Genomic DNA, 26,841 nt, shown 5'->3' on the forward strand with positions numbered 1-26,841 from the left:
AGTCATTCATAATTGATCACAAAATGTTGCTGTTAATGTGTACACTGTTCTCCTATTTCTATTCATTTCATTTCATATCTGTTCATATATTTCCTTTTAGGTTTTTCTGAAATCTGCCTTCCCATCATTTTTATAGCACAATAGTATACCATTATATTCATATATCAGAACTAGTTCAGCCATTCCTCAATTGATGAGGATCCTCTCAATTTCCACCTTTTCCCAACACAAAAAGAACTGCTACAAATATTTTTGTACATGTAGGTCATTTTCCCTTTTTTATGATCTTTTTGGGATACAGACCTACTAATGATATTTGCTGGATCAAAGGGTATGCAGTTTGATTGCCCTTTGGGCATAGTTCCAAATTTCTCTCCAGAATGGTTGGATCAGTGGACTACTCCACCAACAATGCATCAGTGTTCCAATTTTCTCACATGCTCTTCAACATTTATCATTTTCCTTTTTTGTCATATTAGTCAATCTGATAGGTCTGAAGTGATACCTCAAAGTTGTTTTAATTTGCATTTCTCTAATCAATAGTGATTTAAAGCATTTCTTCATATGACTATATATACCATTAATTTCTGCATCTGAAAATTGTTCATTCATATCCATTGACTATTTACCAATGCAGGAATAACTTGTATTCTTATAAATTTGACTCTATTCTCCATATACTTGAGAGAAATGTGGCATTTATCAGAGTTGCTTTCTTTAAAAAAATTTTCCCCAATTTTCTATTTACCTTCTAATCTTGGCTGCACTAGTTTTGTTTACACAAAAATGTTTTCGTTTTATTTCATCAAAATTATACACTTTAATTCTCTGGATCTTCTCTACCACTTGTTTACTCATAAATTCTTCCCTTATCCATAAATCTGACGCATAAAATTTTGCATGCTCTCCTAATCTGCTTATGTGATACCACCCTTTATATCTAAATCATGTACCCATTTTGACCTTATCTTGGTATGTAGTATAAGATGTTGGCCTATACCTTATTTCTGCCAAGTGGCTTTCCAGTTTTCCCAGTAATTTTTGTCAAATGGTGAGTTCTTGTCCCAGAAACTGGGGTCTTTCAGGTTAATCAAACACTAGATTAGTAAGTTCATTTACCACTGTGTCTTGTGTACCTAATCTATTCCACTGCTCCACCACTCTATTTCTTAGCTAGGACTAGACAGTTTTGATAATTACCACACATAGTAATATGATTTGAGACAGAGTACAGTAAGGTCGCCTTGCTTCACATTTTTCTCATTGATTTCCTTCATATTCTTGACCTTTTCTCCTTCCAGATGAATTTTGTTACTGTTTTTTCTAACGCTATAAAATAACTTTTGGTTGTTTGGTATGGCACTGAATAAGTAAATTAATTTACGTAGAAATGTCATTTTTGTTACATTGGCTTGGCCTATCCATGAGCAATTAGTATTTCTCTAATTGTTTAGTTCTGACTTTATTTGTGTGGAAAATGTTCTGCAATTGTGTTCATATAGTTCCTGAGTTTCTCTTAGTAGGTAGACTCCCAAGCATTTTATATTATCTGCAGTTATTTTAAATGGAATTTCTCTTTCTATATCTTGCTGCTAGACTTTGTTGGTAATATGTAGAAATTCTGATGATTAATAGGAGTTTATTTACTATCCTGCAACGGTGCTGAAGTGGTTAATTATTTCAACATTTTTAGTTGGTTCTGTAAGATTCTCTAAGTATACTACCATATCACCTGCAAAGAGTGACCATTTTTTCCTCATTTAATATTCTAATTGCTTTCATTTCTTTTTCTTCACTTATTGCTATAGCTAGCATTTCTAGTACTACATTGAATAACAGCAGTGATAATTGGCATCCTTACTTCATTCCTTATCTTATTGGGAAGCCTGCCAGCTTATCCCAATTACAGATACTTATTGATGGTTTTAGATCAATACTACTTATCATTTTAAGGAAAGTTCCATTTTTTCCTATAATTTTCTGTGCTTTCAATAGGAATAAGTAGTGTATTTTGTCAAAAGTTTTTTCTTTATCAATTAAGATAACAATATGATTTTTGTTGTTTTACTTATTGATATAGTTACTTATGCTGATAGTTTTCCTAATATTGAATAAGCTCTGCATTCCTAGTATAAATCTCATCTGGTCATAGTATATGGTCGTTGGGATATATTGTTGTAATCTCTTTGCTAGTTTTTACTTTAAAATGTTTGCATCAGTGTTCATCAACATTCTTGGCAGGAGGTCGTTAATACCTTTTCCTGGCTGAAAGGGAAGAGTCAGGCTCATAACTTAGATATTTGAGAAAGCTTAACAAAACAAAATAAAGTGAAAAGTTACACTCCCTTTATTACTTGTGCAATATTTAATGTTTTTCCAATTACATGTAAAAACAATTTTAATAGTCTTCTTTCATTCTGAATTCCAAATTCTCCTCCTCTTTCTCTTCCCCCCCTTATTGAGAAGGCAAGCAGTTTGACATAGATTATATATGTGTAGTCACAAAACACATTTTTCATGTAAGTCATTCTGTGAAACAAAATGCAGCCTAAAAAAACAAGAAAAATAAAGAAACTAAAGAAAAAGTATATTTCATATGCATCCAGGATCTACCAGTTCTTTCTCTGGAGATAGACAGCACTTTTCATCATAAGTCCTACAGAATTGTCCTGGATCGCTGCAGCTGAGAATAGCTACGTTATTCATAATAGATTATCATACAATATCATTACTGTATACAATGTTCTCCTGGTTCTGCATGTTTCACTTTGCATCAGTTCATGTAAGTCTTTCCACATTTTCTAAACAACATCCTGTTCTTGTTCACGTAAGTTAAAGCAGGTCAGTTTATGGAAGTCTTTCCATGTTTTTCAAAGAGCATCCTACTCATCATTTCTACTTTTCCTCAACTTAATAGTATTTTTTTCCAATTACATGTAAAGATAGTTCTTAATATTCATTTTTATAAGATTTTGAGTTGCAAATTTTTCTCCCTCACTCTCTTCCCTCTCCCTTCCCCAAGACAGTAAGCAATCCGATATAGGTTACACATGTATAATCATATTAATCCTATTTCCACACTATTCATGTTTTGAAAGAGGAATCAGAACAAGAGGGGCAATCAGAATAAAGAAAACAAAATCAAAAACAAAAAAGTAAAAATAGTAAATTTTGATCGGCATTCAGACTCCACAGTTCTTTCTGTGTATGTATAGAATTTTCCATCATGAGTCTTTTGGAATTGTCATGCATCACTGTATTGCTGAGAAAGGCTAAGTCTATCATAGTTGATTATCACATGATGTTGTTGTTACTGTACACAATGTTCTCCTGGCTCTGCTCACTTCACTCAGCATCAGTTCATTTAAATCTTTCTAGGTTTTCCTGAAATCTGTCTGATCATCATTTCTTTCTATGCTTCTTTTGCATCTTGTATTGGAAAATCAAATTTTCTATTCAGTTTAGCTATTTCTATCAGGAATGCTAGAAAGTCCTCTATTTCACTGAATATCCATTTTTCTCCTGGAGGATTATACTCACTTTTGCTGGGTAGGATTCTTGGTTGTAATCCTAGCTTATTGCCCTCTAGAATATCAAGTTCCAAGCCCTCTAATCATTTAACATACAAGCTGCTCCATCTTATTTTATTCTGGCTGTGGCTCTATGATATTTCAATTATTTCTTTTTGGTTGTTTACAGTATTTTCTCCTTGGCCTGGGAAGTTTGGAATTTGGATACAATGTTCCTATAAGTTTTCATTTTGAGATTTCTTTCAAGAGTTGATCAGTGGATTCTTTTAATTTCTATTTTTTCCTCTGGTTCTAGAATATCAGGGCAACTTTCCTACATAATTTATTGAAAGATGGTGTCTAGGCTCATTTTTTTCATCATGATTTTTAGGTAGTCAAATAATTCTTGAATTATCTCTCCTGAATCTATTTTTAGACCACTTATTTTTCCAAAGAGATATTTCACATTTTGTTCTGTATTTTTTAAAAGTTCTTCTGATTTTGTTTGATAGTTTCTTGATGTCTCATAAAGTCATTAGCCTCCACTTGCTCAATTCTAACTTTTAAGGAATTATTTCTTCAGTGAGTTTTTGTATCTCCTTTTCCATTTGGTCAATTCAACTTTTTAAAGTAGTTCTTCTCTTCAGTGAATTTTTGCATGTATTTTTTTTTGGCCAATTCTGTTTTCAAGGATTCCCCTATTCATTAGATTTTCCTGCCTCTTTTACCACTTGACCTATTCTGTTTTTTAGGGTGCTATTTTCTTCAGTATTTTTTCATGCCTCCTTTACTACACTGTTGACTCATTTTTCATGATTTTCCTGCATCACTCCCAACCCAATTTTTCTTCTACCTCTCTTACTTGGTTTTCAAAATCCCTTTTGAGCTCTTTCATGTTCTGTGGGCAATTCATATTTTTCTTTGAGGCTTTGGATACAGGAATTTTTACTTTGTTGTCATCTGAGTGTGTGTTTTGATTTTCTTGTCACCATAGTAACTTTCTATGGTCAGAATTTTTTCTGTTGTTTGCTCATTTTCAAGTCAATTTCTTGACTTTTAACTCTATGCTAAAGTGGGGCTTTGCTTCCCAAGTGGAGGGGACACTGTCCCAAATGTCATGTTTTTGTGCAGCTGTTTTGAGAGGTACTTCTGGGGACTGTAAGATTTTGGCACTTCCAAGGTGGTATGATCTAGGGAGAGATGTGTTACTACTCTCCTCACTTGTGCTCTGGTCTCTGAGGGACCACAAGCAGTCTTTTTAATTCTGAAACTTTGACCGCGGTCCCTGCACCCCAGTGGCTGTAAGTTTTGTTTTGCTTTCCTAGTGCTACTCCTCACACTGGGACTGAAACTCCAGACGGCAACCCAGATCCAAGTACAGGCAATGCAACAGAGTATTGCCCAAGTGCCAGCAAAGGAACCCCTATAAATCTCATTCTGACCCATTGTCCAATCCCTTTACCATTTCTGGGCTGAGAAGTCTGGAAGTCACCACCACTGCCACTGATTCAATTGTCCTGAGGCCTACACCTGTTTTGCTGGAGTCTGGTCTTCACTGGTGCAGCCTGCACTGGATAGTTTTCCTCTCTCACCCTAGTGCAATAGACCTTTCTTGACAACCTTCTAAGGTATCTTCAGCTGGAAAACTGTTTCACTCTGTCATTTTGTGGGTTCAGCCACTCTAGAATTTGTTTAGAGTCATTCTTTAACACCATTTGGAGGGGTCTGAGGAGAGGTCAGGTGAGTCCCTGCCTTTACTCTGCCATCTTGGCTCCATCTCTTGCCTGGACACTCATGTTTGAAATGTATTAGCTGTATGATCTTGGGCAGTCACAATATCACTGGGTCTCAGTTTCTACAACTGTAAAATGAGGTGTTGGACTCAATGTCCAACCACTGTCCTTTCCAGCTCATAATCCATGAAAAACATGTTTTATTTCCTTTGAAAAGAACTTTAGATCTGTGCAAAAGTTTTCTCCACTTTTATGAGTAAGGAATCTATTCCTTCCTCCCCTCTGATTCTTAGAAACCCTAGCTTCTTTTACAACACAAATCAGGTCCCATCTCCTACACATGATTTCTCCTGAATTCCCCTAAAAGCTACTTCCCTCTCTATTCTCCTCCCCACAAAACTGCTTGGTATTTACCTTGTACACACTTTGTATTGACCTTTCCACTACTTCTCTTTGTTTCAGTTGTGTCTGCCAAGCTAGATGTAATCTGCTTGAGGACAGGGTCTGTTTCCTTCTTGTTAATGTGCCTCTAGCTTACTGAATTGAAGTGAATGAATGTCAGCATCAGGCTTGAGGTCCAGGAAGATTGTTTACCTGGAAACATAACAGGCCCCCTAGTAACCAAACAAAGACAGCTAAGAATCTTTTGGTTTTAGGGAAAGTGTATAATCTATGAATACACAAGCAATCAAGGCTCTCCCTGAGATCACAAGGGAATCCAGTAACTTGGGTTAGGTGAACCCATATAGCTTAGGAAAGAGGGGCCCATAGAAGACTGTAATCAGGTATTAAACAAATTTGAATATTATTTGGTAAAAAGCAAATTCAAAATCATTAGACCATAGGGAAATATTACAGAGCAATGGCTCCCAAATTTTTCCATGATCCCTGAGAGGAAGAATATCACACTGACCAAAGATCAGCACCACCCTGCCTCTGTCACCAATTCATCCCCTCCAGGGAATGGGCTATGTAGACAGCCTTCAGCAATGATGTCTCCTTTACTCCTTGAAATACCTGTGCATTCTGGGGGAGAGAACCTCTTGGCACTATGTGGGGTATCCATTTAATAAAAATGTATGTATTTGAGAGACATTTATTAAATTGATACTAAGGTAAGGCACAATGCTAATACCTAGGAATGCTTTCACAAACAGTAAGCATTCCCTGCCCTCAAGGAACTTACAATCAAACTGGCTGAAAATAATGTGCACACATAGGTAAAGGCAGATTATATGCAAGGTAAATTGCAAGTACTTTAGGTGTGAAACAGGATAGGGAAGGAACTAACAAATAGGGGAAATTTGGGAAGGCCTTGTGGAGGAGATGGGACCTGAGCTATGCTTTGAAGTTAGCTATGGATTCCAAGAATCAGAGCTGAGGAAGAAGCACATTCCAAAACTGGGAGACCAGTGGGTCATTTAAGCAAAGGCAGAAAAGTAAGAGAGTGAAGGGTATGTCCAGGGCACATTTAGCCCACCAGTCTGATTGGTATGGGGATCACATGAAAGGGAGTAATAGAAAACAACACTACAAAGGCAGGTGGCAGTTAAATTATGGAGGGATTTAAAAGACTGACAAGGTTTCTAAACAAATAATGGGGGTAGTTGAAGTTTTTGCATAGTAAGGTCATATGTTCAGATCTGTGTTTTAGGAGTGTTGCAGAGGGATGAGACTGGAGGCAGGAAGACCAATTATGAGGCTTTTATAATCATCCAAATGTCTGAATTAGGGTAGAGGCTGTATGAGTAGAGGAAAAGAGATTGATGGAAAAGATGATATAGAGGTCAAATTGACAAGACTTGGCAAATGACTGGATATGGAGATTGAGAGAGAAGGAAGAGACATGGGTTCAAGTCCTGCCTCTTATACTTACTAGTTCTTTGATGTTGGAAAAGTCACTTAACTGATCTAAGTTTCAGGATCCTCATTTATACAATGGGTACAATAATATATTTCAACTGGGCTCTGCTGGTATATTTTTAAGCACTGACTCTCTGGGGAAAAAAAGAACATACAACACACTTCTAAATTTAATCTCCATTGTTTTCTTAAATCTAGACATTCAACTAAACAATAAACCAAGGCCCAATTTGTAGGTACTTCCAAGGTATAAATGCTCAACATTAAAAATTGACCAATCAGCTTTCTGTACTACAAGTTTACTCTAACACACCAATGTTATAGTACTTGCAGGGTTGTTGAGAGATTCCAATGAGATCAAGTTTGTAATAAGCTTTGAAAACTCTCAAATAGTTTATAAAAATGTAGTTTGTCTCTAGAAGTGGCATGTATGTTTGAGTCTATAACTATTTGCCAACGTCCAAGTGTATTTTTGAGAATTTATATATTCCTTCATCATGGCAATGCTTAACAACACTTTTATTTCTACACAAAGATCCTGATGCTTTCAAAAACGATGGTGTCTATTCAAGGTATTTCAGATCCTACAAAACAAATGGTCGATACAGCTTAAAAGTGAGAGCCCTGGGAGGAACAAGCACCCAAATGTCAAGACCCCAAGTGAATGGAGCCTTTTATGTACCAGGTTGGATAGAGAATGGTAAGGAACCGAAGATCTCTTTCAGATGGTGAATGGTGGGGGTTTTTTTTATTTCTACTTTACCCTCTTGTTCTAGAATCTCAGGGTAATTTTCCTTCACAATTTCTTGTAATATTGTATCAATATTCTTTTTTTTAAAATTTAACTTTCAGGTACTCTAGCGATTCATATCTTGTTTCTCCTTGACCTCTTCTCTAGATCAGTTGTTTTTCTAATTAGATGTTTCATATTCTCTTCTATTTTTTTATTCTTTTGATTTTGTTTTATTATTTCTAGATGATGTATAACATCATTCACTTCCCCTTGCCCACTTCTACTTTTCAAGGAATTATATTGTTCCTTAAGATTTTAGATCTCTTTTTCCAATTGGTTGATTTCTTTTCATAATTTTTTTCATTTTCTTGGAAACTTCCCATAACAAAAATATGGTACTCTATTGAGTCAATGGCAAGAGGGGATCCAATTGAACTTTCGCACATCTTGGATCTCAAACTAAAGATTATTCATACCTTCTGAAACTTGTTGAAAGAAGTGGGGCTATTTAGCCCAACTAAGAGAAGACTTCCCTGTCAAGTAGTTGAAAGGATCTCTCAAGGAAGAAAGATTAGAATTGATCTGTCCCAGAGGGCAGAAACAACCTCAGGATGTACAAGTTGCATAGAGGAAGATTTACCTTGATAGAAGGTCAAACCTTCTAACACTTAGATGTCTTCCATAGCTAAATGAGCTACCTCAGCAAGCAGAGTTTCCCCCCACTAGATGGGCTCCCCATCACTAAAGACTTTCAAGTCCAATCTGGATGACTACTCAGGTTTGTCGTAGAGGAGGACTCTTTTCACATATCATGGGTAATATGGCCATTCAGTCACTTGCAACTCTGAGGTTCTGCAATTCTGCAGTTGAGAGGCTACCTACCATGTACATCTTACTGTAAGTCCAGTATGTTTGTCCTACATAGAAAATTCACCAGACCAATACAACACAAGAAAGCAGTCTCAGCATATCTGTAACTGGTAAGCCTTAAGTATTCCAGTATTGCCCACAGACACAAATGTTTGGGTAGAAGTAGAAAGGTTAGAGCTAAGTATCACAGTATTTCAGAACTGGAAGGGACCTCCTTGGCCTTCTAGAACAACCCATTCCTGGAGCAAAAGTCTCCTCTACAACATACTGTTTCCATCATCTGCTTGATGCTCTCTAGTGATGGTCCATTGAAAAAGTCTATTCTATGTTAGAAAAGCTCTAATGGCTATATCTGCTCCTGTCTAATGTCTACCCATGGCTCTTGGCTCTCTCCAACATGGCCAAGCTATATAAATCTATTCCCTCCTGCTTCTCAATGAGTCAGGCAGCATGTTTCATGTTTCTGGTATAGACAGTAAATACTACATGCCTCAGAGGCAAGCAAAATCAGTTCACTTGAGGCTGGAGTAGTCAGGGAAGGCCATTGGGAGGATGCAGACTATGAAATAGGATCTGAAAGATGTAAAGGATTAATTAGATAGGCAGAGGAGGTGACACAGTTTTTCCAAATGAGTGATTTCCAGTAAACCTGGTCTTCTGGAAAGACAGCTGGGATATTTCCTTTCTTCCTTTTACTTCTTACAAACTTGACCATGGATTGATACCTAAATTTAGCAGAAGATGAAAGTGTTATTGAGAAGAAAAAAACTGAAAGAGGCAGGTGAGCTGGGGGCACTATGATCACATATAATGAAACTGTAGTGGATGGAGCACTCGCAGTAAAGTGGATAGAGCACCAGCCCTAAAGTCGGGAGGACCTGAGTTCAAATCCTACCTCAGACCAAACACTTGACATTACTACCTGTGTGACCCTGAGCAAGTCACTTAACCCCAAGTGCCTCCCCAAAAAAATGCAGCAAGCAAGTGGTATTGTGCCTAAAGACCTGAATAACTTTTTCCATGCAGGAGAAGTAAAAATGAATCCACCACGACCTGAATTTAATGCCAATGACCTTCAAGGCAAGCAAGTATCTTTCAGCAGAACAGCATCAGGAGGTTCATTTATAGTAACCAATATTCCAAGTGGCTCTATTCAAGATGTATTCCCACCATCTCAAATCACTGACCTCAAGGCTCAGATAGAAGGAAATCGAATTAATCTGACATGGACAGCTCCTGGAGATGACTATGATGATGGTCAAGGTAAGTGTGAAGTTTGGTTATCATTTAGAACAACAACAACAACAAAAAGCAGCCATTTCCAAGTGTCTGCTCTGTACAAGTCAGTGCAGTAGGCACTGCAGAAAGAGAGTCCCTGCCCTCAAGGAGCTTGTGTTCTGGTGTAGAGATCCAACATGAACAGAGTTAAGTAAATGTAATTAATATACAAAATAATTCAAAGGAATTTCAGGAAGGAGAGAATATTCACAAGGAACATAGACTATTAGTGCTAGAAGAGAATACTGAGCCCACCTAATCCAACTCATATGCAAACAAGCAGCCACTTAGCCATTCTTGAACGCCCTCTACTGAAGAAAGAGCAATTTAAAAAATATGGTTTTAAAAAGAAAATCTATTCCCAGAAATTCATGCTTTTATACTATGAGATATTTTACTAAAGCAACAAAGTTCATAGAAAGCTCTTGAGGTTTGTATCAGAGAAGACAGAAATGTATAGCCTAGAAGAATGAAAGGTAGATGGAGGGGCAGGTTTAGGAATAAGATAGAAATGTTCTGTAGAACTAAGTTACCCCCTTTGAGAGTAAATCTACCCAGAATTTAATCTCTAAAGAACTTAACAAGAAATATCATTCCCTCTCTCAGGAAAAATTGTTCCTGTGGAGATCTACTACATAGGTACCTGCTTGACATTTATCACTCTGTCAAGGATGCATATACAAGACCTTAAATGGAATGCTAGATAAGACTATAACTATAGCTTACTATTGATTTCTTAGATAGGGAGAACACATTCTTCTGATCTCTGTAATATTTGTTATTTTTCTACTTTATTAAATCTATGCAAATATTATCAGTAGTTTCATGTCCTTTTAGCCCAAGAGTACATCATACGAATGAGTGAAAATATCCTTGACCTACGGGATAAGTTTGATGATGCTCTCCAAGTGAACACTACTCACCTGACACCTAAGGAGGCCAGCACCCAGGAATTCTTTGTGTTTGAGCCAAAAGGCATCAATCTGGTAAATGGCACCAACATCTGCATTGCCATCCAGGCTGTTGATAAAGCAAATCTGAAGTCCAAATTATCCAACATTGCACAAGTATCTGTATTTATACCTCCAGAGGAGACCCCTTGTAGTGGCAGTCACATCTATAAAATAATGTTGAAGTGGCTGGGTGAGCTGCAGGTGACGATACCGAAGTAAAGGGCCTTATGTATAGAGGCCTGAAGCTCAGGTTTTGTGAGAGGAGTACAAATCCAGTTTTTCTTCTGGCTTTGTCCCACCTCATCCATTCCCCTTTTGATTATAAACATTTCTCAGATGTATTCCTGATTGCCGGGTGTGAAGGAAACATTGACATGTGGATGATGTAACACAAAATATCTGGATGTGTATGTGAAAGGACTATTTAGCCAAGTGTGACAATTATCACCTTTTTATTCACTATCCTGCCCACTGACAAATAAAGTCTACTCTCATTTACCATTTTTTTAAATGTGTTTTTATTGTTTGGATGAGAACTAAGACAGTTTTGAATGGCAGTCCAGCTTGTCCCTAGAGAAAAGATAGGAAAGCATGCCTCTCTCCCTGTATTGCAGAAGTGGGGGACTGTAGGTAATAATATTCTATCTGTCATAGGACATGGTCTTTTTCCTATTAGTTTTGCTGAATTGCTTATTTTACCTCTTCTTCAAAAAAATATTATAAAAGATGGATTGCTACGAAGGGCAAAGGGAGGGATATTTTCAGAAACAAATGATATAAAAAGTAAAAGACTGCAATAGGAATATAGCAAAACAATTAAAATGTAAAGAGGAAGAACAACAATATTAAATGGTTGCTAGTAGGCTAGAGAAATTACACTTGTAACTTCTCACGTGGGTTAGTCAACAACAATTGTGCACAGAAGTTAGTCTACCCCCACAAGACAGAATCTCAGAGTTGGAACAGAAATCATTTAGTGCAACGCTTACCCAAGCAGGAATCTCCTCCAACAGAACATGAATTCAATGAACACTACTCAAGCTCATATGATATGGAAGATCCAGTGGTTGTCCAAGAACCTCCACTGGAAGAACCCTAGAGATGGAAAACCCAAGCATCCCAGATGGTCCATGTCACTTTTGGACAGCTATAAGTTATAGAAAAGTTCTCTTTCTGCAGAGCCGAATCCTGCCTCCCATCTGCCATTCCTAGGACCGCCCTCCAGGGCAAAATGAGCCAAGTTGGGCTCTTTTTCCACACCACAGACCCTCAGAGACTTTAAGGTCATGGCTCAGTGGGAGAAGTGCTGGATTTCAAGTCAGAGAACGTGTGGGACCATTAGCCTATCGTTCTCACTCTCCTTCTCCCCAGTTTACTCATCTGTGAAATAAAGTGGTTGCACTCTAAGGTCCTTTTCAGTGTTAGAACTACGGTCCTGTACACCCCTAAATTTTTTCTTCTCCAAGCTAACTGTTCTTATTCCTTTCACGGGAACTTCAAATAGCAGAGTCTGTAGTCTGCAAACCCTCTTCTAGACTGTCTCCAGCTTACCAATGTCCCTCTTCAAATGTAGCCCCAAGAGCTGAGCACAATTGTCCAGATATGGTCTCACCAGGACAGAGAGATTGCTTTCCACAGTGGGACTATCACCTTTGGGTGTGTAGAGTGTTCAAAAGGACTAGCACCTCTACTGGGAGAGCTTGCTGAGATCTTTTCAGGGCTACTCATTCACCTGTGGTGTCTAATCAATCACCCAACTCTCACTATGGTTTCAAGAAGCTGGGTAGCATGTGCTGTGGCCACACTTCAGTAAAACTGTCTTGGCAAAAGGGCTAAAGCAAGTTGAGGGTAACCAATGGACCTCAAACCTGCTGGTGAGTTAGGGGGATGTCTACCTCAAGCATGTGAGTGAAACAAGCCACTCCCAGAGTCAGGAAGATCTAGGGTCAAATTCTGTCTATGACACAACCTCATCCTGTGATGGGCAAGTCACTGACAATTCTGTAACACTATAAGATGCAAAGTAGGGGCCAAACTGCCTGAGTAGCAGTCTCTTAGCTAGAGATCCTTGTCTATTCATATAGTGTACATTAATAATTAACTGTTAATATGTTCTGAAGTCAGTACCCTTTGGGGCTAGACCTAACTTTAACGGGCCATGGAAACTCATTCAAGTCAGAATTTCTCTAGGTTTTAATTTGCTTAACTTAAAAATGATAAGCTGAACTTATCTCTAAGTTATCTTCTGGCTCTAAAATATCATCACAATGATTCTGCTTATAACCTGAAGAACCTAGAGCCATCACTCACAAAAGAGGTCCAAAGGACGGGGCAATTGCCTCTTTCCTGAAACCACCCATCACTCCAATATCCTAGTGTGGACAAGATTCTGACTATTAGCAGCAGAGACACTAAAAATAAAGTCCAAATCTGTCTCCCAACTTTATAAAAAATATGGATGTATCCTCTCATGGGATACTGTAATATGAAGTTTTATAATTTAATTTAGCTTCTCTTTGACCCCTATTTAAAATGAAAAAGTACTAAACTATAGAGATTGTACAGTGTAAGACTGATGAGGATGGTGTCCTCATTCAGTTGGTTGAGATTGCTAAGGAACACATGACTGGATTGAACTTTCCAAATAATGAGTGATCATTATCTTGCAGATTATGTAGGCAGAAGAGCCTGAGTTACAATCTCACATTGGCATATACTGGCTCTGGGACCCTGGGCAAGTCATTGCACCTTTCAGTGGCAAGGACAACTCTTGAAGGTGTTAGGCTGCACAGCAGGAGCCAACCTTCCTTAGTAGAGGCTGTTTCTTAATTGAGGAGCTCCCTATAGCAGTGAAGTCACAGGTACACATTTTGTCCCTATCCTAATTTTAGAGAAACTGCACTATTATTATCAATATTATTATTATTATTATGGAAGGGTTAAGATACATCTGTATCAGAAAGAAGCTTTATTTTGTCCATAATTTGTCCACAATAATCTTGGATGATTTCAGAGGATATTCTGACCACCAGGGCTGACAAAGTCCTTAAATCCTGAACTGAGTCCTAATTCCTGTTTATGAAACTGAAATGCATCTGTTGGTCTGCTAGGCACACAGAGAATTCTGACAATCTTTTCAATGCAGTGATCCTTTCTACTCTTCTCCATGCTTCTATAACTCCAGTTCAACTAAAGACTTCTGGGCTTAAACAGTATATTATAATGCGACATCTAATACATTTACCAAAGTACTATCGTCCATTAACTATATTTTATTCTCAGCTAAAACACAAAGAAATTGGAGTGGTTTCTTACAAGTCATGTCAAGTCTATAAGTATTAATTAAATACCTACTGCTATGTGCTAGGAATTGTGATAACTGCTGGAAATATATAGAAGCAGAAAGAATGACAGTCCTTGGCCTCTGGGAGCTCACATTCCATTGGACAAGACAATACATAAAAGGAATTGGAAATGTTGAGTAGGGGCTGTGGGGGGGGGGGTGAAGGGAGAAGGTACCTGCCCAGGAACATGGTAGGAAAAGTCTAGAGAGTAGTTCATGGAGTCAGGAGATGAATGAAGACATTGCTGAAAGTTCTGAGAAGAACTGACCAATGAAAGAAGGGACCACAAGGGGAAGAGTATAATTTCACGGTGAAGGGGCCACATGGGGCAGAATGAGCTTCTAGGGTGCCCTGTTGACAGCGAAGTCCCTTAGGACCCTCAGATTGGGGTGGAACAATGTCAGGAGCTTTACTGGGACACGCATCACACTCTGCATGATTTGGAACTGGCTTACAAATGTACCAAGTTTCATGGTAAAGACTGGAGGAGCCTTAGCAAAGACCCTTAAATCTGTCTGAGCTCAGTGAAAAGTTTCCCTTTCTATATAATGAGGGATTGAGATAGATGGCCTCTGCTGTCCCTTCTAGCTCAAACGCTATCATACTTGATCCTCTGAAAGCAGCCTAGGAACAACTTGGCATAAGGGTAAGGGGAGGGGAAGAGTTGTACATTTTGGAGGGAACAGAGAAGAGTAATAAGGAAGGAATGGTAAATAGAGTGACACCAAAATTGTAGAGAATTTTGAATGCCAGGCCTAAGAGTTTGAACTTTATTGGTTTGAATGCTCTGATTAAATAGAATTGCAAGGGCAAAGAACCTTAGGATTTAGAACTTAACTGGACATTAGAGATCATTGATGCTGTCATTTTCACTTTGCAGATGAGGAAACAGGTACACAGTGATAAAATAAAAAGATAATACTAATAATACCTAGTATTTATATTTAGTTGCAAGGTTTGCAAAGCAGTTTACTGATTTTACCTCATTTCATCTTCACAATAACCCTATGAGGTTCATGTGATTATTATGCCCATTTTAGAGTTGAGGAAGCTAAGGCAAAGACAGGTTAAGTAACTTAGGATCACATAGCTAGTAAGTGCCTTAGGTTGGATATGAATTCGATCTACCTGTCCTCCATCCGCTGTACTACCTACTGCCTACATTGCTGATAGATTAGATAGATAGATAGATAGATAGATAGATAGATAGATGATAGATAGACAGACAGATGATGGATAGACAGATATAACTACATAGATAGATAGATAGATAGATAGATAGATAGATAGATAGATAGATAGATGATAGATAAAAACATAGAAAGATAGAAAGACAGATTATAGCTAGATAGATGATGGATAGATGGATATATGGACACATAGATAAATGATAGATTAATTAGATAGATATATAAGCAGAGAGATATAACTAGAATGAGTGAGAGACAGACAGAGAGACAAAACATTTTTAAGGACTTGTGCGCCAGGTGCTCTACTAAGTGCTAAGGGTACACACATAAGCAAGAAAGATGGGCCATGCCCTGAAGGACCTTACATTCTAATGGGGAAAAACAAGAGCTCAAGCATCCCAGGACTAGTTGTTTGGAGGTCATCATTTCACCTATGAGGACACTAAACTCAAGAAAAGTGATGTGCTTTGCCCAAAGCAACACACATAGTGAATGGTGGGGCTAGAATTCAAACCCAAGGCTCCTAATTCCAAATTTCATGCTCCTTCTACTACGCCATTTCCTTTTCATCTTTATAAGTGCTAGCTAACTCCAGTCAGACCTCTGCTTAGAGGAATCAGGGTCACAGACAGGGCAAACAGATGTAAGCATAATATTTGCCTTGACAAACCAACTGGGTGTGTCCATCCTGGTGAAATTGGTTGCCATGGTTGATGAGCAACACAATACCCTCCCCAAAATAAAATGTTTGAGTATATAAAAATTATCATTTCCACATTATTCCCTGGAATATGGACAAGAATAATGGTGATGAAAATGTAAACTATTTTGCTGGAAGAGGGTTCAAATGGCAGTAATAAGAGAACACTGATAGTTCAGAACGTGATGTCATATATATAAAGAGAGAGTGAGAGAGGGACACAGAAAGAGGATGACCTTCTGGACCAATATTCTCTGGCATGTAATGATGGAATCCTTTAAGAATTTTGTCTTCACCTTAACCTTGTATCTGCTGCAGGGGGTAACTGTTTCCCTCATTCAGCTGAATACTAAAGGCTATGAAAACATTGTCATTGCCATTGACCCAACTTTGCCAGAGGATGATAAACTCATTCAACACATAAAGGTAAGAGAGCTGTAATAATACAGGTCCTCTCAGTGGGAGTTTTGTTTTCAGCTAAAGGATGGTTTGGGGAGATGTAGTTGGGCATAGAAAAAAGAGACAGAACACCTGGGTTTTCCCTCTACTATTTAACTCATAGGTGTGATGTCGTACCTCAGAGTCATTTTGATTTGCATTTCTCTAATCAACAGTGATTTAGAGTACTTTTTCATATGACTATAGATAATTTTAATTTCTTCCCCTGAAAATTGCCTGTTCATATCCTTTGACCATTTGTCAGCCGGGGAACGACTTGTATTCTTATACATTTGACTCAGTTCTCTATCCTTTTTAGAAATAAGGTCTTTATCAGAGACACTGGTTCTAAAAACTCTTTCCTTTCTTTCTGCTTCCCTTCTAATCTTGGTTGCATTGGCTATATTTGTGCAAAAACTTTGCAGTTTAACATAATCAGAATCATCCATTTTGCATTACATAATGTTCTCTATCTCTTCTTTGGTCATAAATTATTCCATTCTCCATAAATCCGTCAGGTAAACTATTCCTTGCTCTCCCATTTTGCTTATAGCACCAGCCTTTATCTCTAAATCATGTATGCATTTTGACTTTATCTTGGTATACAATGTAAGATGTTGGTCTGTGCCTAGTTTCTGCCTTGCTATTTTCCAGTTTTCTCAGTAGTTTTTCTCAAATAGTGAGTTCTTATCCCAGAAGCTAGAGTCTTTGGATTTATCAAACAGTAGATTACTATACTCATTGACTGTTGTGTCTTGTGTGCTTAATCTATTCCACTCACCCACCATGCTATTTTTTATCACTGCCAAAGAGTTTTGAGGATTGCTGCTGAATAATACAACTTAAGATCTGTATAGTGTGGCCAGGCTACCTTCCCGTGTATTTCTTTTCCTTAATTCCCTTGATATTCTGGACCTTCTGTTCTTCTAGATGAATTTCATTTTATTTTCACTAGCCCTATAAAACATTATTTTGGGTAGTTTGATTGGTATGGCACTGAATAAGTAAATTAATTTAAGTAGAACTGTCATTTTTATTATATTAGTTCAGCCTACCTATGAGCAAATGATATTTTTCCAATTCTTTAAATCTGACTTTATTGGTGTGAAAAGTGTTTTGAAATTTTGTTCATACAGTTACTGGGTTTGTTTTGGCAGATAGACTCCCAAATATTTTATAACATCTACAATAATTTTAAGTGGAATTTCTTTTTCTATCTCTTCATGTTGGGCTTTGTTAGTAATATATAGAAATGCTGATGATTTGTGTGGGTTTATTTTATGTCCCGCAACTTTGTGAAATTTGTTTATTATTTCAAGTAGTTTTTTAACTTGATTCTCTAGGATTCTCTAAGTATACCATCCTATTATCTTCAAAGAGTGATAGCTTTTTTTCCCTTTTTTACCTATTCTAATTCCTTCAATTTCTTTTTCTTTTTCAGTGCTAAATCTAACATTTCTAGGACAACATTGAATAACACTAGTGATAATGGACATCCTTGTGTCACCCCCGATTTTATTGTAAGTGCTTCTAGCTTATCTCCACTACATATAATGCTTCCTGAGGGTTTCAGACAGACACTACTTATCATTTTAAAGAATGCTCCATTTATTCCTATGCTCTCTAGTGTTCTTAATAGAAATTGGTGTTGTATTTCATCAAAAGCTTTTTCTGCATCTATTGAGATGATCATATCATTTCTGTTAGTTTTGTGGTTTATACGGTCAATTATGCTGATAGTTTTCCTAATATTGAACCAGCCTGGCATTCCTGGTATAAATGCTACCTAGTCATAGTGTAGTATCCTTGAGATAAGATGCTGTAATCCTTTTGCTAAGATTTTATTTAAAATTTTTTCATCTATCTTCATTAGGGAAATTGGGCTACAATTCTCTTTCTCTCTTCTGGCTCTTTCTGGTTTAGGGATCAGCACCATATTTGTATCATAAAAAAAAATTTGGTAGGATTCCTTTGCCTATTTTCTCTAATAGTTTATATAGTATTACAATTAATTGTTTAAATGTTTCATAGAATTCACATGTAAATGCACCTGTCCCTGGAGATTTTTTCTTAGGGAATTCATTGATGGTTTATTCAATATCATTTTCTGAAATGAGTTAGTTAAGTATTTTATTTCATCTTCTGTTAATCTAGACAATTTATATTTTTGTAAATATTCATCCATTTCACTAAGATTGTCAAATGTATTGGTATACGACTGAGCAAAATAGCTCATAATTGTTATTTTAATTTCCTCTTTTTTGGCGATGAATTCTCTTTTCATTTTTGGTACTGGTAATTTGGTTTTCTTCTTTCTTTAATCAAATTAAAGATATGTTTATCTATTTTTTTTCCATAAAAGCAGATCTTAGTTTTATTTATATTAGTTCAATAGTTTTCTTAATTTTAATTTTATTAATCTCTCCTTGGGTGTTCAGAATTTCTAATTTGGTATTTAATTGGGGACTTTTAATTTGTTCTTTTTCTACCTGTTTAGTTGCACACCCAATTCACTGATCTCCTCTTTCTATATTTCTTTTTGTCACATAGGACATTATGTCAGAGGCTTCAATTTAGCTATATGAGGCCACAGAAAAAAGATTTTACTTCAAAAGAGTACCCATCTTGATTCCTAAGACATGGCAGACAAAACCAGACTATGAGAAACCAAGACTTCAGACCTACAAAAATGCAAGATCATCAAACTCTTATTTGCATTAAACAATAGGTCTTTTGTGACCTTAATTTTTAAAAAATTCAATTTACTAACAATTATTTTTCTTAAATCTTTCAGTGTAACAATTACAAGTTTTTTTTATATTCTATATAACAAAAAAGGTTTTTTCAAAAATTTTTTTCTAGGCAGACATCATCATTGAAATCCCTAATCCCCCAGACAATGATGTTCCACTAACTGACCACTTGGACAGTGTGGAGAGATTGGAGAGAGAATTCATCTAACTCCTAACATCATATTGGGGAAAAAGTTGGATGAGTATGGACCACCAGGTACAGTTATCGATAAAAGTCTAGTAATGCATCATATCCGTAGCATATTTTGTTACATAGATTTCACAGTACACATAGAATATGGTTTTCTTGATTTGAAAATGAAGATTAGCCAAAAAGATTGTAGGGACATTCCTTCTTTTCATCTATGGATGGGTAGCAGTTTTCCTTCTCCTTTGGAAATGCAATTGTTTTAGATTGGTGGTCTCTATTTTTTTTACTGCCTTCCCTATCAGAAAAAAAGGAAAACCACTAGTGGCTGAATGGAGGTTGGATTGGGCTGGGGAAAGATTTGAGGCAGGCAGACCCACCAGCAGGCTATTGCAATACCCCAGGTGTGAGGTGATGAGGGCCTGCACCAGAGAAATGGCAGCATTAGAAGAGAGAAGAGGCCATATTCAAGGGATGCTTCAAAGCAGAAATCAATGAGTCTTGGCAAAAGATGGGAGGTTGGGAGTAAGAAAGAGGGACAAATCCTCGATGACAGCTAGGTTGTGAGCTTGATGGACTGGGAGGATGGTATTGCTTTCTACAATAATAGGAAGAAGAGGCAGGGGAAGTTTAAAGGGAAACATGAGTTCGGTTTTGGAAACATTGAGTTGATGATGTCTACTGCATATCAGTTCAAGATGTTTGAAACGCAGTTGGAGATATGAGACCAGAGGTCAGCAAGAGATTAGAGCAGAATAGATTCATTTGAGAATCATCAGCAAAAGGATGGTAATTAAATTCAGGGGTTTCATGGATCACCAAGTGAAATAATATAGAGGGAGAAGAGGGCTCATATTAGAACACTGAAGGTCATCTCTTAGATTAATTTTCCTAATCTCTGTGTTTCTGGCAATGGTATGAATCAAGTTTTCAGCTTCCTGTTTTGAGGTTCGGTATTTGATACCATGAATGTTACAGAAAATGTGGTGTGAGTACCTGAATCTCTCCTCATATCCAGTTAAGAGGTAGATAATTGTATCTTTCGTTCCTTGCAGTAACTAAGGTTCAGTGAATGAATGAATTCAATGAATGAATATTAAAACTAATTAGAAGTTTATACTTCCCTTGCTAGGGAGAAATTCGTTTAAATATCCCTCCAGATTGCCTACCACTGTCTTCAGCCATTTCAGAAGAAAACTGGGACCAGCGCTATGGATGCCAGTGAGTAGATTCCCTCTGCCATTATGGATGAGCACCTCCTTTACAACTTGTAGCTTTACAGCCTTAGCTGGAAGATTAAGCAAAATGCTTGGGGTCATAAAACCCCAAGTATCTCAGGGGGAGGACTTGACCTTGGTCTTCTTGACTTCAAAGCCATTTCTCTTATCTTCTACATCAGAAGTTTTCAAACTTTTTGGTCACAGGACCCTCCTAAAATTATTGAGAACCTCAAAGGGTTTTTCTTTGTATGTGTTTGATAGATAGAGAGACATTTACTATATTAGAAATGAAAACATGTTGGTATTATTATGAAAATTGTTTTGACCTTACAGACCTCCAAAAAGAATCACAGCATCCCTGAGTTGTCTCTAGACAACACTTGGAGAACTACTACTCTATATCACGTTCCCTCTCATCTTCAATCATACTACCATTTTAAAGGAGGAAAAATAAAGTAGATTCATGATACAATGGGAAAATTAATAGATAGGAATAAAGGAATAATTTGCCAAAGATGGAGCCTTACAGTTCCCATCAATATTGATCAATAAAAGTCTGCATCCCAAAACATCACTTGATGAGAAGGATGGAAAGGAAAAAGGTTCATTTAGGCAATGTCATAGACATTGAAGTGCAATAAAGGCAAGTCACATAATAGTCATAGAAGTTGGTCATATAACAGTCTACCAAGGACGGGCATATCTATTTAATTTAGTGGTTCACTGGGAATAAGAATGGCCATTTAGCCAAGGACAACCAAGAACAATTTTGAAGAGAATGTCACCATCCAGCTAACAAGGACCCATTTACCATCAAATATCCAGAAGGAAAAAAGTCTACAGTGAGCCCTCAATTGCTTTTAGAGGGAGTGGCATTTATGGCAACCCTGGGTTGACTCTATGGGCCTCCCAGAGGGCTAGAGTGAGCTCTTCCTGACCCATACTTGACAAAAGGCACAGACTTCTCTTTTCCCACCACCCTGGATGAGTCGATTCGGTGGAAAACAGACCCAATCCAATAACAAGTACAAAAACACAAAAGCTTGTTTTTCTTTTTACTACCTTTGATGTTGAATTAGGGTGTTGGCTGTTCACATGCAACTTCTTATCCAGATAAAGGAATCTGGGGAGAGTACTTCTTTGGCATTACAATAACAAGACATTTGGCTAAGGAAAAAACACTGTTAAAATGAATGAAAATTTTACATATCAGAAAATCCCGGGGTTGGTAGGAACCTCAGTGACCAGTTAGTACAGCCTATGCCTGAAGGAGGTCTTTTACTACATGTCCATCAAGTGACCATCCAGCCTTTCCCTGAAGATCTGCAGGGAGAGTAGGCCCCGACCAGAGGCAGCCATTCCACATTCAGGTAGTTCTCTTTGTTAGGAAACAAACCTCTTTAGCCTTAATCAGGTTCTTTGTAACTTCCAACCATGGCCCCTTCATTTAGCCCTCTGGGACTAAATAGGTCTAGTTTAATTTGGTTTTCATCTGACAATCCTTTAAATGCTTGAAGACATCTATCATGCCCCTGCTAAACCTTCTCTTCTCCAGCTTGGACATTCAACTGCTCCTCATAAAGCAAGGTCTCAATGTGCTTCACCATCTCAGCCTCCTCACTCTGAACAGTCTCCAGCTTCCTAATGTCTGTCCTAAAATAAGTGACCACAACAGTCGATATATGACCAGGGCAGATTTCAGTTGGATTATCACCTCCCTGCTCCTGGACACTCTTCCTCCCTTAATGCAGCTTAATATTTCACTAGGTTTCTGGGCCACCTTGCCACACTCTTGACCCCTGTTGACCTTGAAGTTCACTACAATCAAATGCCTTAGAAATACTGAAGGTCAAAAAAAAAAAAAGAAAGAAAAAGAAATACTGAACATCTTAATTTCCCCCACACCTTCTGTACCTACAATCACCAGAAAAGATTCCCAATTACACAGAACAGACTACTATGTGAATATCTTAGTTAAACTGTAATATCTTCAAGGGAGTGTTTTACACCTCATTACAAGAATGTTTCTTTTTGTTTCAACTGTAAAGTTGGAGATGAAAGAGAGAAATTCAAATAATTTTTATAAGGACAGCTTCAGTCAATACTAAACATAATGTGGGTATAAAGTTGAGTAATGAAAGTAGCTGGAAACCAGTTCTTTCTAGATCTAATCTAATGTCTAGATTGATCTAAAGTGAAGGACAGCTTTATTCTATTTCCTCTTGAAGTGGAAAATGAAAGAAACAATAGCCTGCCTGGCTGGGGTCTCCCAGCTGCTGCTTGAAGATTCCTTCTCCTCAGAAGGAAAAGCCAGTACCTCCCAACACAGAATATTCGATACAGGGAGAGCTCTAAGCTTTTCTTTACAAAGCTGGCAAATAAACAGCTAGATAGAGTGCCAGGCGTGGAGTTAGGAAGACCTAAGTTCAAATTGAACCTCCAACACTTAATAGAACCTTGGGATTCAGAGTGAGAGGATCTGGATTCAAATCCTGGTTTTGTGCTTACCTATTACCTACATAAACTTTGGTAATTCACTTAAGTTTCTCATTATTCAAATGAGAAGATTGGACTACACCTCCAATGTCCCTTCAAGCTATAAGAACATGATCCTCCTCCTTACCTAGTCTTTAAAATAGTGGTTTGTTGATTCTCTTTTATGTCATTGTCATCTCTACTGGTAGTGGGACTCTGGACAAGTCAATTACATTCTCAGTGCCATTTAGGAAATGCTCTAAGTCTCTAAGTGGCAGAGTACTCATATGTTGATGTGATTTGGAAGAGGGAGCTTCTTTACCTGGGGTACCTTGTGCCAATACATTCACAAGTCCAAGTGGGAAAAAAAAATGGCATTGTTTTCAGTTAGTAGTTCTTTAGGGCTTGCAAACAACTTTACCCACATTATCATGTTTGGTCTTCACAACTCTCCTGTGAGATGGGCACCATTATTCTTCCATCTTTCAGAGGAGGAAACCAAGGTATAGATGTGTTGAGTGGTTTACCCAGGGTCATACACTGAGCAGTTACCTGAGGGGGGATTTGAATCCAGATCCTCCTGAATCCAAATCCAGAGCTCTATCTGCTATGCCACAATGCAAACTTTTTTTATAGTTGATGTAAAAATGTATTTGACCAAAAGCTAGAAAAGGGTGATACTATTACATATGAAACATTTGGTAAAGATCTAAATGAAAAGCACTGGTTTCATTCAACTTCCCATTTTCTAGTGTGTTTCTGGGTAGTGTGATGCCTAAGAAATAGGCATCAAGATTGGGATTATATGCTCGAAGCAAGGTAATTTTTAATTACAACAGTAAACTGGAGTCTTCATATGCGTCCCACACTGCTGTGGAATAAGGAATGTTTTAGCACTGAGCTGTACACAAGGAAAATGTGTAGCAACAACAAATAGGTACCATCTGTCTGATTCTCTGACTCCAGTTGAAGCAGAAGGTTTTTGGTCTTTATTAAGTTGATCTCAAAAATAGGGACTAAAATCCCTCTGACATAAAAGAAACTGAATCTTCCATTTGCCATACTATGGCAACCTAAAATAAAATCGAGACAATTAGAATTGTGTTTCTCCTTCAGTGGCTTGACATGAGGCACCTTTAATCTAGCCAAGAGTTTCGTGGACACAGAAGGTGGCATGGAAAAGGGCTGGAATCAATGATGGGAATCACTGCCATGCTACAACCATCGGGGAGACAGGCCGCCACATTAATTTCCCCTGAATTGTTGGCTGGCTTTGTTACTGAGGCTCAGCCATACAGAACCAGGGAACAGAACAAACATCACTCCTTATTTGGAATGAGACTTTCAGGGGCTTTGCATAAGTCAGCTCCAAAATGAGAGAAGATGGGAAAGTATTATACTGGTCCAAACCTAGGCTGATCTCACTTAAAATGAGATCTCTTTTAAAGGGAAAAAAAAGTCTAGGTATATCATGAAAGTAACATCAATTGTAGGCCCCATTTGAGTTTTTATACGAGCCATCTATATTTGGACCAATACAAAAAGAGAACCTCAAGTATTCATCCAAAAGAAATCTAGATGCTTTCAATTATCTTTTAAAAGCACTTTCTCTGAAGATGTTTGCCCTGCAGTATAGAGTGGGAGGAAGTGCCACAATAATTAGGCCATTAAGTAATCTTTTTACTTTGGATTAGAAAGTCACCACTCATTTTGTGAGATGGTTCCCACCCTTGTGTAAAAAGGCTCAGGGTGAAGTGGAATGCTTATGTTCTTAAATTAACCCAGGCATCATGCAGTAGCTCAGTTGGGCTCCCTGCTATTGCCTAGATTGTGGAGGCCCCATGTGACCCTCTAGGTCCTCAGGTGTGGTCCTCATGTAGCCTCCAAGTGGCAGCTTCCTCACCCCTGAGCTAGAGTGTAACAGAATGCCCTCAATCTTGGAGATTTTGGCCTAAATCGAATACCCTGATGAAGGAGGGAAAAAATGCTATTTAAAGATAAAAAAAAGTATGCCCAACTAGAAGCTTTAGTGTGCTGTTTGAAAGAAGAAACCAGATTTAACTGGTGCCCAAAGCCTCTCTGATAACAAAGGTTGGTCAGGTATTCATAATTTGATTGATATTTCCAGTAAAAAAAAAAAAAGAAAAACACAATAATAGAAGAAACTTCTCACAAGGAAAGGGGACAACATGGAGTTCTTGAGTTTCTGGAAAATAATTTTTTTCTTTTTTGATTCATATAGACTTAAGTTTATTCAATGTCTCCTGCAGTGTCTGATGTAAGCCTAGGTTCTCTTGTTTGTCCTGGGCCAGTTTTTCTTCCAGGTCATCAATGGTCTTTTCCAGTTTGGCAGCAGTTCTTTCTGCACACTCAGCCCAGGTCTCAGCCTCTTTGAAGTTTGTCAAACAGAAGCTTATTTCTCCTTTTTCAGAATACTTCTCAGCTGCAGCCTCCAAGGTTTTCAAGTTGTTGATGACATTCTTCAGCTCCTCTTCCAGATCACCACAATTAAGCCCTGACACCTCAGCAGGCTCTTCTGCTCGCTTCAGCTCACCTTCAAGGGTGGCCATCTTGCAGGCTACCTCCTCATATTTGCGATCAGCCTCCTCTGCGATGTGCTTGGCTTCCGTCAATCGCATCTTCTCAATTTTCATTTTGTCTTCATCATTCATTGCCCAGTTTTCAATCACCTTCATCCTTTCTCACTCTCATCCGCTGCCTTTTCCTCCTCCTCCTCCGATTCCTGCAGGGCCGTGGCCAGACGTTGTTGGGCCCGGTCCAACTCTTCCTCAGCTAGCCGGATCCGTCCATTCAGAGTTGCCACCTCTCCTTCAGCTTTCTGCTGCTGCTTCTCCTGCCCGCTGTCCAGCTCCCGCTACAGGCTCTGGGCTCCGTCCTCCGCCTAATGGACTTGCTGATGCAGCGCCACGCTTTGCCTCCGCCTCCACGGAATTGAGGCCGGCCTATGGGACTAGGAGGGTTGGGGCACGGGGCGAGGGGGACAGGAAGGAGGGTCTGGGAGCGCTGGGGCTGGGCAGGACTCCCCAAGTCTGCCCTGGGGAGAGGAGCCGCCGCCCTGATCCCCGAGCCCCGCCTCCTTCCCCCAAACATTTTTCGGTAAAGAACTTATTCACGTTCATGTGATGATTGAGATTGATATGTTACATTACATTGTGAGCTCCTTGAGGCCAAGGGCTGTCTTTTGCCTCTTCGTACTCCCAGTGCTTAGTATCGTGTCTGGCACGCAGCAGGTATTTAATGTTTATTGATCGGTCTATGATTCTAATTTCAGCCACAGGTTATGAAATAAGAATGAGTAAAAGTCTACAGAAAATAAGAGATGACTTCAGAAACGCGCTTTTGGTCAACATTTCTAAGCTGACCCCGCAACCGGCTGGCTCCAGAGAGACGTTTGTCTTTACCCCAGCGCTCTTGACAAAAGACCAGCAGCAGCAGCTTGATGGAGAGATGGCACAAGGCAACAGCATCTACTTAGCCGTCCGAGCTCTAGATGAGGCCTTTCGGACGGGGCCGGTGTCAAACATAGTACAAGCAGCCTTGTTTGTCCCCCGAAATACTTCTTCTGTTACTGCTC

At 38.3% G+C, this 26,841-nt stretch overlaps 1 protein-coding gene and 1 pseudogene across 1 annotated transcript in view; one reads left to right on the top strand and one right to left on the bottom strand.

The window, feature by feature from the left end:
* Positions 1–11,437, top strand: part of LOC110209957 (calcium-activated chloride channel regulator 1-like) — a 38,126-nt gene extending 26,689 nt beyond the window's left edge. Inside the window, 3 exon segments of the mRNA XM_020988751.2 lie at positions 7,641–7,805; positions 9,735–9,971; positions 10,824–11,437. Coding sequence (XP_020844410.1) covers positions 7,641–7,805; positions 9,735–9,971; positions 10,824–11,158 — 737 coding nt within the window. The 3' untranslated portion in view covers positions 11,159–11,437.
* Positions 11,438–25,480: 14,043 nt separating this feature from the next.
* Positions 25,481–26,386, bottom strand: LOC110209959 (tropomyosin-like; annotated as a pseudogene).
* Positions 26,387–26,841: the final 455 nt, after the last annotated feature.

The sequence above is a fragment of the Phascolarctos cinereus genome, unplaced genomic scaffold (assembly GCF_003287225.1).
Source record: "Phascolarctos cinereus isolate Bilbo 61053 unplaced genomic scaffold, phaCin_HiC Scaffold_5;HRSCAF=322, whole genome shotgun sequence".
NCBI lineage: Eukaryota > Metazoa > Chordata > Mammalia > Diprotodontia > Phascolarctidae > Phascolarctos > Phascolarctos cinereus.